Consider the following 13,411-nt stretch of genomic DNA (forward strand, 5'->3'; position numbering starts at 1 on the left):
AGTGAAACCAACTATACCTATATCAAATTTTACGTTAGTTCCTTTAGGCAGAATGTGTAGAGGACCTTTGCCATACATCCTCAACGGCACAGATTTAATATTAAAATTTATCCTTGTATTGCATAGTTATTATTAATATTCTCTATTACTAAATCACGCACATCATTGTAAATGTTTATTAATTTCAATTAACCGCAGCTTGTCGTTTCCTTATAAATATATACATGCCTAGGGTTGCCAACCGTACTTTATCCTACTTTATTTTTGGTAATTATATTTTAAAGTTTATTTGGTATGTAACAATAATAGAAATAATAGAAATAATTTTTAAATTCTAAATTACATTATATAGGTTTATATTATAGGTACCGAATAGGTCTCCGCTCAGTATATATCGTGACTGGGTGCCACGACGCTGGTATCAGCGGATACCTTCATACATATAATAAATATAATAATAATACACATACATACGACGACCTCGGTGGTCTAGCGGTCTAGCACACCGCTTTACGTCCGATGGTCGTGGGTTCGATTCCTCGCACGACACAAACATTTTGTATTCATGAGTATGATTGTTTATATCGGTCTGGGTATTTTCTATGTATAATATGTATGTATTTACGAAAAAAAATGTATATATGTATCAGTCGTCTAGTATCTATAACACAAGCTTTAGCTACCTTTTCTACTTTTACATACAAATAAAATATGCAATAATATGTAATTTCTATTATATGTATGTACTATTCATATGTACTGGCCATGTATGTCGAAGTAATGACGACAGATGGACATACAGATCCCTGATGTGGCGACCTAGGATGGGAAGCAGAAGCGTAGGCAAACCAACCACAAGATGGTCTGATGACATCAGGAAGATGGCAGGGCCGACCTGGACAAGATGCGCCACAGATAGAACTAAGTGGTAAACTATGCAAGAGGCATACGTCCAGCAGTGGACTACTTTATGCTGAAAGAGAAGAGAGAGAGAACCTTCACTGTGATGCGTAAAACAAAATACTCATTATAGGCACTTAACGATTTATAATTACTGAACGAAATGTGAGATGTCAGTTGTGAGTTGTGACATTTGTCACAGCTCACAGATGTCACTCACTATCCACGAAATTGTACAAAAATGATCCGCTGGTTTTGTTTATAATTGAAGATTAAAAAGGAATTGTTTATTTATTTAAATTTAAATGTTGATTGTCAAACAAGCTTTGCAACATTTAAAGATAACAAAAAGTTGTTAGCATCTTTCTAAGAGCACACAAAAATACGTTTTTAAAAGCAATATAAATGTAAAATTTGAAATATACTTTCTTTTTCCTAATACTTTATTTTTTTTTATCCAAACTAGTTTATACGTTTTTTTAAGTTGGCAACCCTATACATGCCTGTATGGTGCGTATTTAGATAGCATATGTGCATATTAGCGGTCAAGATCGCTGGAAGGCATTGGATGCGAGCAGCGCAGGACCGATCGTCGTGGCGATCTTTGGGGAAGGCCTATGTCCAGCAGTGGACGTCTTCCGGGCTGCGATGATGATGATGATGATGTGCATATTTAGTGTTGTGTAAATGAAACTGAGTCAATTTAATACGGCATTTAATTAAGACAGATCTTTTTAGTCATTCAAATTCAATATCTTTATTCATGTAGGTCTATTACGGACTCTTATGATATGTCAAATCTACCGTCAGTTCGGAATGATTTTGAGATGAGAAGAACTGACAAGAAACTCAGCTCGTGTTCTTTTCAAATAAATGTTGTACATGTTTACAATAATAAGTAAATATTATAAGTATTTGTTTATGATTCAAAGATTAGTTAGTGGATTGTATATTATTTGATTTTATATTTACTTCCATAAACAATTTACAAAAACTATTGAATTATTACTATTATTTTCCAGTGACTCGCTTTGGATATTCCTCGGGATTTCATGACTGTATATATTAAACGACAAACATCGATATAAATTTTTGTCGGATTTAAGTGTTAATCAAGATTCTAGAGTGACATACTTTATAATGATATTCTATTAATTTTTAAAAGGTACACCTTATTGTTCAAGGCTCCAAAAGAACAATGTACCTTTTTTATTGAGTTCATTCCGTAGCTGAGCGAAATTCTTAAAGGATAGCATCTTGATTTAGTACTTAACTGTTCCTATACATTGATAAAGGTCCTGGCGCCAACAACATAGTATATGTTAATTTCTAGTTGTCTGTCTGTCTGTTTGTTCCGGCTAATCTCTGAAATGGTTGGACCGATTTTGACGGGACTGTTATTGGCAGATTGCCGATGTAATAAGGTATATAAGTAACTTAACTATATAAGTAACTTAGGCTACTTTTATTTTAGAAAATTAAAGTTAAATTTCACGCGGACGAATTCGCGGGTACATCTAGTATTAATATAAAGTAAAATAATAATAAAAATTAATTAAACAAACTCTACAGCTTTATATTAGTAGCAATTAACATAGAGTATATGTTAATTTTTTTAAATGGAGACTACATTTTTGCTTTGAAAGCATACTCTGGTTTGAAGTAGTGAAATTACAAAGTGATGAAACAGCTAAATTCTTAAGAATGCGTGACATGCAAAGTAAAATGTATTTTAAGATAATCGTGGTTCCGTTCATTTTTATTATTAGCTTATTCCCTATTTTGTCATATAAAAAAGCTACATCGCATAAATCTTTTAATAACGTACACATTTGCAGTTGTCATTAGGTTTCATGGTACGGAGTTGCGTGCGTGTTGCGAGTGTTGTTGAGGCAGGTTCGTGGTTTACTATTGTTTACTACGAGCAGTGGCACGTTTTAAAATATCCGGCCTTCTCAATGTTGACGAAATGTGTAATGCACGCGGCCAGTAACAGGTGGTGCCGGGGTAACGCTCGTGTTATACGATGCAGAACAGCTGGTGTTAGCTGTAAATTCGTACTTGTACGTAGTTTTTACAAATCATTTTTTATAAGTCGAGTCGATATATGTTGACAAAGGGACATATTAATCCTACACCTGAGTAGCTATGACGTGGTCTGGTGTTTCGAGTAATCATGCTCACTAAAATGTCCAGATTTCTGGAGGCCGGGTCATTGGGCTTCCTAAAATATGGTCGAGAGCAGTGATGGCAGCTCATCCGCCATACTCGTGAACGGGTGCTGCTTGTAGGGACTGGTCTGCTCTAATCACTATTACTGATTTCCTCTTATTAATTGTTTAACCAGTTGTTGTGTATTCAATATTTTTTCTATTTGATTATTTAATTGAATTAGTGCTAATCGGTAGTTTGTATTCACACACTTAAACTTAAATTATAAAGTAAGAATGAAATTATTTAAAAGAGCAACACACAAGTTTCTTGCTCGTTCTTCTTGTGAACGAGCGGTAGATTAAAAGAAATGTGATGATTATTCAAGTGCTTCAATGTAAGTTTATTTGAATAAATTATTTTCTATTCTATTCTATCCCGGGTCACAAGTCCTAGGAACTACTCGACATGATGGACCCGGCACCCAGACGATGGATCCCATAGAATATTAATTCTTCTCTCTTTTAATATTATGCTGTTACTTATGGACATATATCGTGCTTTCAGCAAACGTCGCTGTCGACGAAGGTGGCACAGCGGATGTCGTTCGGGCTGCTGGGCGGCAAGACGGCGGCTCGGTGCGAATTCGTGCGCATGAAGGGCCCCAGCGGCAAGGGACACGCGGAGATGGCTGTATCGCGGCCCCACGCCGCTGGAGTCGACACGCCCAGCTCCGAGCCCGGCCTGGCCGCCACCGACATGTGGGACAGCGATTGGGATGAAGATCCCGAGGAGATGTTCATCTATAGGCATCAGGTGCGTATTCTTGAGTTAGTACTTCGAGCCGGATTGGTTTTTGTGTAAGATAGTACTATAGTGATGTGTATCGGTTGCAGCGGCGGCTCAGCGACCCGAGTGCGAACTTGAACAACTTCGTGCGTGGCGGATGGCGCACCCGCGACCCGCGCGACAAGAGCCGCTCCGAGAACGAGGGTCTCGACTCGCTCGCCGGCGGACTCGCGGAGGTGGAGGCCGGCGACCTGCGTGACGGTCAGTACCGATCCATTCTCCAGTATTTCCCACCCTCTCCCATCCGGCATGCTCGCTTGTACGCTTCGCATTAAAATCGTCCAGGCGTATGCGTCGCTACGTCCTTTACTGTTCCGTTTCGTTCAGTGAGAGCACATTCCGTACGAGCACCCTAAATGTTGCGTAGCTTTCAGTGTTTACCGTAGTAGTAGAACGCTCGGAGGAAGCCGGCCGTGGTGGACAGTTAGAGATGGTAGAATTCGCTCGAAATTAATGAACGCTGCGTCGCGCGGTGGTTCGCGAGTCCGCGGCGTAACGCGCGTGTGTTGTGTGTCCGTAGAGGAGCGCCGCGGCTCCCAGGCTTCCTCCGTGCGCTGGCGGTGCTGCGGCGCGCGGCTCGGGCCGCGCATGCGCGACGTGTACGCGCGCGCGCAGCCCGACGTCTCCACGCCCGCCTGCCTCCACGTGGTGTCCCCGCGCCGCGCGCGCCCCTCGCGCCCCGCGCCCCCGCGCCCGCGCCCCCTGCCCGCGCCCTCCTCCTCCGCGCCCGACCTCGAGGTGGCGGCCGACGCGCTCGACGAGCGGGACCGGCCGCCGCCGCCGCCGCCGCCGCCGGACGCGGCCGGCCGGCTGACGGTGCGCGGCCAGGAGGAGCTGCCCAGCGGCGAGGCGGGCTGGCCGGCGGACGAGGGGGGCGGTGCGGGGGGCGCGGAGGGGGGCGGCGGCTGCAACGCAGGCGCCCGCGCGTACGTGACGCTGCCGCGGCGGCGCGGAGTGGGCGCGGCGCTGTTCCGCCGCCGACGGCTGCCGCCGCGCCGCACGACGCCGGACGGAACCGACGTGTACTACTGGTGCGACGTGCCGCGCCGCTCGCCCGCCGGTACCGTCCGCAATCGATCGCTGCCGACCGCACGCAGTCGCGGTCGATCGCAGCCGATCGCTGCTGCCCGCATACACTCGCTTATTTGTCACATTGCTGTGTCCCCCATAAAACATTAGTGCATGTAGTGCGTATGTTCGACAGAGCTGGACGACGGTGCGTACAACCCGCTGTGGGCGATGCGCGGGTTCACGCAGACGTTCCACCTGTGGAAGGAAGGCAAGCGGCAGCAGTCGACGCCGCTCAACGCGTTCCTCACCTACGTCACGCTGCCCTGGTGGAGCATCGCCAAAGGTGACAATCTTTCCTCTTCTATTCATTACAACGTTTACTTTTTCTTTCTTTTTCGTTATATAATTGAAAAAGTTGGTATTTTTTTTAAAACTCGGACTTAAGACTTTGTAACGATTTCACCAAATATTCGTAAAAAAACACCGTCATAACTTTCCTTTACACTACTCATTAATAAACTAAACTCACTAGCTGTTCCCGCGACTTTGTCCGCGTGGAATTTAACTACATTTTTTAAAATAAAAGTAGCCTAAGTTACTCAGCTACATCAGATACCTGCCAAAAAAAGGCCCGTCAAAATCAATCCAGCCATTTCAGAGATTAGCCGGAACAAGCAGACTGACAGATAAAAATGGTAAAAAATGTTATTTCGGTGTATGTACCGTATTTATATTGATATGCATGTAGTAAAAACGGTTACTTCAATATTACAAACAGACACTCTAATTATATATGTTTGAATCGATCTGTTTTCTGTGTATAATATGTATTTATTTATAAAAAAAAAATGTATCCATGTATTTATATCAGTTGTCTAGTACCCATAACACAAGCTCTACTTAGCTTGGGACTAGATGGCACTGTGTGAATTATCCTGAGATATTATATTATATTATACTAGCTTTTGCCCGCGGCTTCGATCGCGTTATTTTATTCCTTTAGGGATGGAATTTATCAAAATCCTTACTTAGGGAATGCCTACGTCATAGTAGCTTTATGCATGCAAAGTCTCAGACCGATCGGTTTAAAATTGACAAAGTTTCATACAAACTTTCATCCTCTATTTTATCCCCTTGGGGGTAGAATTAATCAAAATCCTTTTTTAACGGATACCTACGTCATAACATCTACCTGCATGCCAAATTTCAGCCCGATCCGTCCAGTGGTTTGGGCTGTGCGTTGATAGATCACTATGTCAGTCACCTTTGAGTTATATATATTTATATGTATAGATTAACATATATATTTTATAAAAATCGTTAAAAATACCACACTATAGTTACAATCCTAACGTACTCAATACTAAAGTACAACATAAGAATATGTTACGCTTGTAATACATGTGCGTAAATTCAAATTCAGATTAAAAAAACATTTATTCATGTAGGACATTTTAGCCGTTTATGAACGTCAAATTTTTTATATTATGTTTCATTATTACATAGTAACAAAACATTTTTTTTATTTAAAAACGTATCACTAAATTCTTCTTTCTTTCTTTCTAAATATATTAACATTGGGTTACAGACATCCTGGACCACCGCGAGGAGCCGATCCTGACGTTCTGAACGAAGTTACAGTTACCATCCACCGTCAACATGCGAGCCACGGACGAGCCCCACACGCTGTACTGCGACATACGGCCAGCTTTTTTTATATATATACGTATTAGATTAAACAATAGACAATTTTCTAACATTGTATTAATGTAATAAACTGAATACGATATTGAAATCTTAAAGAAAAGAGATTCCTTCTTAAAAAAAACCGGTAACGTACTTGCATAAATAAAATCGTATTTTAAACCTTCAAGAAAAGATATATCTTCTAAAAAACCGGTAACGTACTTGCATAAATTGAAATCGTATTTGAAACCTTCAAGAAACGATATATCTTATAAAAAACCGGTAACCTACTTGCATACATTGAAATCGTATTTTAAACCTTCAAGAAAAGATATATCTTATAAAAAACCGGTAACGTACTTGCATACATTGAAATCGTATTTTAAACCTTCAAGAAAAGATATATCTTCTAAAAAACCGGTAACGTACTTGCATAAATAAAATCGTATTTTAAACCTTCAAGAAAAGATATATCTTATAAAAAACCGGTAACGTACTTGCATAAAGTGAAATCGTATTTTAAACCGTCAAGAAAAGATATTACCTTTAAAAAACCTTGCAATTACCCTGGTGGTGCTGCTCATGGGCGGCGGTAATACCTTACCATCAGGTGAGCCGCAAGCTTGTTTGTCCCTATACTATAAAGTTAACCTCACAGAGATGGGCTAACTGACCTGACCTCATGCTCATCCTATCATCCTCCACTGGTGCCCTGCCAGCGTAAACCGTTGGCGCAGGCAGGTGCACCATTCCATTATCATCCATAAAAAAAAACCTCACAGAGAATTTTGTAAGAAGTCACACTATTTCGATCTCGCGTGTAGTCAGGCCATATCATTCCGCTAGTTAGATTAAAAAAAATGGCAATATATAAACAAAATAAATGATATTATTGGTATTAAATAGAGATGAAACGGATAGCAGTTTGACCTGATACCGGATATTCGGCCAATCATGTGACCGAATAGCCGGATTTCCGGCGGAACTTATCTAACTAATAAATTCATTTTCTTTCTATAACAGTCATTTACTATTGAGTTACTTTTAAATTTTTAATAATTTAAAAGTAAAACTAATTTTATTCCTTAAGTAATACTAAGACTAACTAAATAAAGAAAAATTATTACTTTAAAAAAATATATTTTACCCAGATTTTTTTTAATCCGGCCGACTAGTAGTTATCCGGTATTCGGCAGGATAGTGTTAAGGCCGCCGGATAGGCCGGATACCGGATAGTTACCGGATATCCGTTTCATCTCTAGTATTAAATGTGTTTTGGTTATTTGTGTAATTGATTATTATTATATACATATATACATACATACATAACATACAAACGTACTGTTTGTATCGGTCTGGGTGTTTTCTATGTATATTAGTGCGCGTCCATAAATTACGTCAGATGTTAAAGGGGTGGATGAGGTCGAGTCAAATCTCTTTGAGCTGTGTTTTTATATTTGAGCCTAAATAAATTAGTGCTGGTTGGTAGTTTGTATTCACACGTTTCGACTTGTAAAATGTGAACTTACAAGGATTGTTTAAAAGAGCAACACACAAGTTTCTTGCTTATTCTTCTTGTGATGAGACAGCTTTCCGAATGAGCGGTAGATTTAAAAAAATGTTGACTATTCAAAAGTGCTTAAATTAAGTTTATTTGAATAAATGATTTTCTATTCTATTCTCATCTAATCTTATCTTGGAGAGAAGGACCCCCCCTTCTCGGCAAATATTACGCAATTCTTTTTCTGATTCAAACAAAAAAATATATACTGTTTTGGTCCATTTAATAGTACATGCTTATTACACTTATAACTCTCAGCAATATTGATTACTAGTCTTAACTAGTTGTATATAAAAGCGCGAAGTAATTTTTTTTCTTTTTACAATAACAATCCCAACGCTTTTACGTAAGAAACACACATTTTGAAAAATCTCACGTGAGATTGGTGGAGGGGGTTGAATAAAATCTCACGACATCTCACCAGAGAAGGGGACAGAAAATTAAAAAAAAACACCTCACATATTAACAAAAAGAAATATACATATAAGTGTATATATCAGTTGTCTAGTACCCATAACACAAGCTTTGCTTTGCGTGGACTTGATAGTGCTGTGTGAGATGTTCAGGCATAATATTAGTATCATTAGGTAGTATAAAACAAAGTCGCTGTCGCTGTCTGTCCGTCCCTATATATGCTTAAATCTTTAAAACTACGCAACGGATTTTGTAGCGGCTTTTTCAATTGATAGAGTGAATCAAGAGGAAGGTTTATATATATAATACATGTATACCCGTGCGAAGCCGGGGGCAGTGGGTAGTTATTAATATAATAATAAATAACCCTGGACAATTAACACAGCGCCATCTAGTCCCACGATAAGCAAAGCTTGTGTCATGGATACTAGACAACTGATATAAATACTTAGATATTTTGTTTTTGTGAATACATACACAATATATATAGAAAACACTGAGATCGATACTGTTTGTATCGTACTCATGAAATATAAAATACAAATGTTTTTGCACCGTGCGAGGAATCGAACCCGCGACCATCGGAAGTAAAGCGGTGTGCTAAACCGACCACATATTTTAATTACTGAGTATTTTTATTTTATATTTTTTACGTATTCTAAAACAAATCATTAATATTTTCTCGAAAAGCAAAATAAATCAACACATAATGCACTTGATTTTATAAATGAAATATTTTTTTATAAAATTTTTAATATATTATTTTTATTTAAAGTAATATCTGTAATTTTTGTTTGTGGCGACATCCTTTAGTCTGTGTCTTATTATTATTATTATTAATTCTAAGTTGTTTTAATAGACATTGTTAAGTAACTTGCTAAGTTGCTAAATCTAATTGTTAAGTAATTTTGTGAGGGCGTAACTGTTCGTATGTTGTCAATAATGATCGCATTATTTTCTAGTCATTGAGGCCTAAACTTGATTTTATTAAGTGTGCTGTGTAACTGTATTGTCCCACCAAATAGGTTAATTTAATACTAGCTGTTCCCGCGACTTCGTCCGCGTGGAATTTTTTTTTTTTAAATAAAAGTAGCCTAAGTTACTCCTTATTACATCAGCTACCTGCCGATAGAAGTCCCGTCAAAATCGGTCCGGCCATTTCAGAGATTAGCCGCAACAAACAGACAGACAGACAAAAATTGAAAAAAATGTTTTTTTCGTGTATGTACCGTATTTATATTCATATGCGTAGTAGAAAAATGTTTTTTTCAATGTTACAAACAGACACTAAAATTTATTTATACGTATAGATATAATATTATTTACATCCGCCAATATTTAACTACTTGCATGCTTTGCGTGTAGTTTCCACAGCGACGTAGTGCCAAAGTCTGTTGCTAGATGTAGCCACAATATTATATTACGATAATATCAGATTCAAAATATCTCTATTCATGTAGGTCTATTACAGACTCTCATGATATGTCAAATCTATTGTCAGTTCGGAATGATTTCGAGATGAGAAGAACTGACAAGAAACTCAGCTCGAAAATATTGTGATATCACAATGCAATATGCAACTATGAATATTGGTGTTTGTTATGCCATTAATTGAATCCTATATTTCATAATTTTATATGATACTAGCTATCACGGCAAACGTTGTTTTGCCTTAAAATAAAAAAAAAATTAGGGTTGGACTACCCCTAACATTTAGGGGGATGAGAAATAGATGTTGGCCGATTCTCAGACCTACTCAATACGCTCACAAAATTTCATGAGAATCGGTCAAGCCGTTTCGGAGGAGTATGGGAACGAAAACTGGCACGAGAATTTTATATATAAGATATTTATGTGTCGAAGTCTACCTATACGCTAGGTAATAATATTGGATGCAATAGATAAAAAGATACAGTAAGCAGAGAAAGAATTGTAGAGAATAGAGTACTGTTCAAAGACTTTATTTGTATTTTATTGATTAGTTTTTTAATTTCTTTTCTATGACTGATCTGTTTTTTATTATTTTATATGATATTGAAATAAGTATAACTGTGTGTGTAACTATTAATTGATTTATTGCATATAAATAAAATAATTGTATCTCAGGACAATTCACACAGCGCCATCTATTACTAAGCTATGTAGATCTTGTTTTATTACTAGACAACTGATATAAATATATAAATACATACATAATATACACCCAGACCGATACAAACAATCATACCCATGTATACAAAATGTTTGTGCCGTGCGAGGAATCGAACCAGCGACCATCAGAAGTAAGACGGCGTGCTAAATCGCTAGACCACCCAAGACGAAAATAGGAAAGATTTGTATTTTCGTATGTTTGTAACTAATATATTCAAAACTACTGGATCTATATCAGAGATTATAACACCACTGGAATCTTACAGTATTCCTGAGTAACATATGCTATATTATTTTATATGTATGTATGTAGGGATGGAAGGAAAATATTTTGAAATGAATTCATAAAATAATTATGTATATTCACATAACTGTGACTGATTTGTTTTGTTACAAGTAACTATTTATTTACATCAATATTCTGTATTCACACGAAATTCTTAATAATGTAATTCTGAACCTTTATATAAAAGAACACTGAACTTTCTTGCTTATTGTTTTATTCTGCGTTCCGAATGAGTGGTAGAATAAAAACCATGTTTATTCAAAAGTGCTTATATAAAGTTTATTTTAATAAAAATTATTTAAGTTTCTTGCTCATTCTTCTTGTTATGAGTCTGCATTCCGAGCGGTAGAACTCAAAGAAATATGTCTATTCAAAAGTGCTTATACTAAGTTAATTTTAATAAAGATTATTTAAGTTTATTGCTCATTCTTCTTGTTATGAGTCTGCATTCCTAATGACTGGTAGACTCAAAGAAACATGTCTATTCAAAAGTGCTTATATTAAGTTTATTTTAATAAAGATTATTTAAAATTTCTTGTGATGAGTCTGCGTTCCAAATGAATGGTCGACTCAAAGAAACATGTCTATTCAAAGTGCTTATATTAAGTTTATTTTAATAAAGATTATTTAAAATTTCTTGTGATGAGTCTGCGTTCCGAATGAATGGTCGACTCAAAGAAATATGTCTATTCAAAAGTGCTTATAGTAAGTTTATTTTAATAAATATGATTTACATAATTGAACTACCTCAGTACTGTGGCGGTGGGCCTGTGTAGCGTACTGCTGTGTGAGTCTAAAACTAAGGAATGTGTAATCTAGTCGCGTATATATAGCGAGAATTTGATATTTGTATAATTTGACTGAATAAAATTATTGCAAGCAATCATTCAAATGTTTCATTGATATATTTATTTAATTATTTATTCACTAGCTGACCCGCACAATTCGTCTGCATTTCATTTCCTAATCTTTTGCAATATTTTTCATTGCAGCTCCGCTTGTATTGGTTGTAGCGTAAATATAGCTTAAAATCTTCCTCGACAAATGGATATTCCAACACAAAAAGATTTTTTCAATTCGAACCAGTGTTCCTGAAATTAGCGAGTTCAAACACTTCGTCAAAGAAAAAAATATATGATATTCCTATTTTAAGGGAGGTGTGTGTACACGTCCATTAGGGTTTTGCTCTTTTTTTTTGTATATGATAAAAAAATGGTGCACCCGCCTGCGCTACCGGTTTACGCTGGCGGGGTACCAGTGGAAGATGATAAGATGAGAATGAGGTCAGGTCAGTTAGCCCATCGTGATAAATTCATTTGGAATTTATCACAATGGTTTCCAGGGGGAACCTCGTGGTCAACCTGACATGATACATTGCTAGCAATGGGGTTGAGAGTCCACATTACTAACAATCCCTTTCCCCCCCAGCGTTTAGGTCTAGGACCTACTGCGTCGAGAAACTGGGAGTTTGAAATTGAAGAGACGACAGATAGAATAGAAGTGTGTTTATTATATTTTTTATTTCGGACTACTCTAATGCTGTTGGCCGCAGCTGGCCTTTACAGCTTCACCGGACGATAGGGAACGAGTGTAGGTGGCATTACAAACCCGCGGAAGGATTTATGGAGCGGCTGAAGGCCAACTCCCGCCTGACGAATACGACTTTAATCTGAGGGCACCACTAGGGGTTCGAACCTCGGCTCAGGCCGTCGTAATATCGATCCCCGTTGAATTGGACGGGGGATCGATCGGAGACGATTTAACACGTGTCGCTTTTAAGTGCAGCTGCGTAACACGTGCCGTGCGATAAGGATTGTAGGAAGTTACAAGGACGTGGACGGTGGCACGTGTAAAAAGTAGCTGCTACACTATAAAAGAAACTATTGCGCCACGTAATTATGATACAGCGCCATCTATTGGCGTTGTATATAAACAACATTACTGTTAACAATTATAAACTAAAAAGTTATTAACAATTACACTTGTTAAATTAATTATTTAAATTCTGACACGCTTCAAAACAATTATTGAAAATCATTATATAGTACAATAGTCCTAATTACGAGTATAACACTGTGTAACCGATGGCGGGAAGTAATGTTTAGTTTGTTGGACGCGTTAACAACTGCATGTTGGTTTTATCTCTTACTCAACGGAAATGATCATTAGAGTTCATTAAATGTATATCGACCTTAATTTAATAGAACGAGGCCTTATTTTTAAAGGACAAACCTGCACTTTCTTAAACTCAATATTTTTTTATATATCTTTACATAGTACAAAACAAAGTCGCGACTGCTATCTATTCGCTTATACCACAGATAATATAATATAACACACGTGGGGAATCTACTATCATCGTGCGGCGACACCGTTGCCAAGTTACGATGGATTTGTATTTG

The 13,411-nt window shown here is 37.8% G+C and overlaps 2 protein-coding genes across 2 annotated transcripts in view; one reads left to right on the forward strand and one right to left on the reverse strand.

Annotated features, from left to right (window-relative positions):
* Nucleotides 1-6,823, forward strand: part of LOC131852794 (uncharacterized protein KIAA0930) — a 61,734-nt gene extending 54,911 nt beyond the window's left edge. The window contains exons 6-10 of the mRNA XM_059203525.1: nucleotides 3,619-3,867; nucleotides 3,948-4,101; nucleotides 4,421-4,960; nucleotides 5,105-5,254; nucleotides 6,500-6,823. Coding sequence (XP_059059508.1) covers nucleotides 3,619-3,867; nucleotides 3,948-4,101; nucleotides 4,421-4,960; nucleotides 5,105-5,254; nucleotides 6,500-6,540 — 1,134 coding nt within the window. The 3' untranslated portion in view covers nucleotides 6,541-6,823. The remainder of the gene's footprint in view (nucleotides 1-3,618; nucleotides 3,868-3,947; nucleotides 4,102-4,420; nucleotides 4,961-5,104; nucleotides 5,255-6,499) is intronic.
* Nucleotides 1-13,411, reverse strand: part of LOC131852795 (phosphatidylcholine:ceramide cholinephosphotransferase 2-like) — a 200,469-nt gene that overhangs the window by 42,903 nt on the left and 144,155 nt on the right. The window lies entirely within an intron of this gene.

Source organism: Achroia grisella, unplaced genomic scaffold (genome assembly GCF_030625045.1).
Source record: "Achroia grisella isolate CSIRO2021 unplaced genomic scaffold, CSIRO_AGI_Agris_v1 utg862, whole genome shotgun sequence".
Taxonomy (NCBI): Eukaryota; Metazoa; Arthropoda; class Insecta; order Lepidoptera; family Pyralidae; genus Achroia; species Achroia grisella.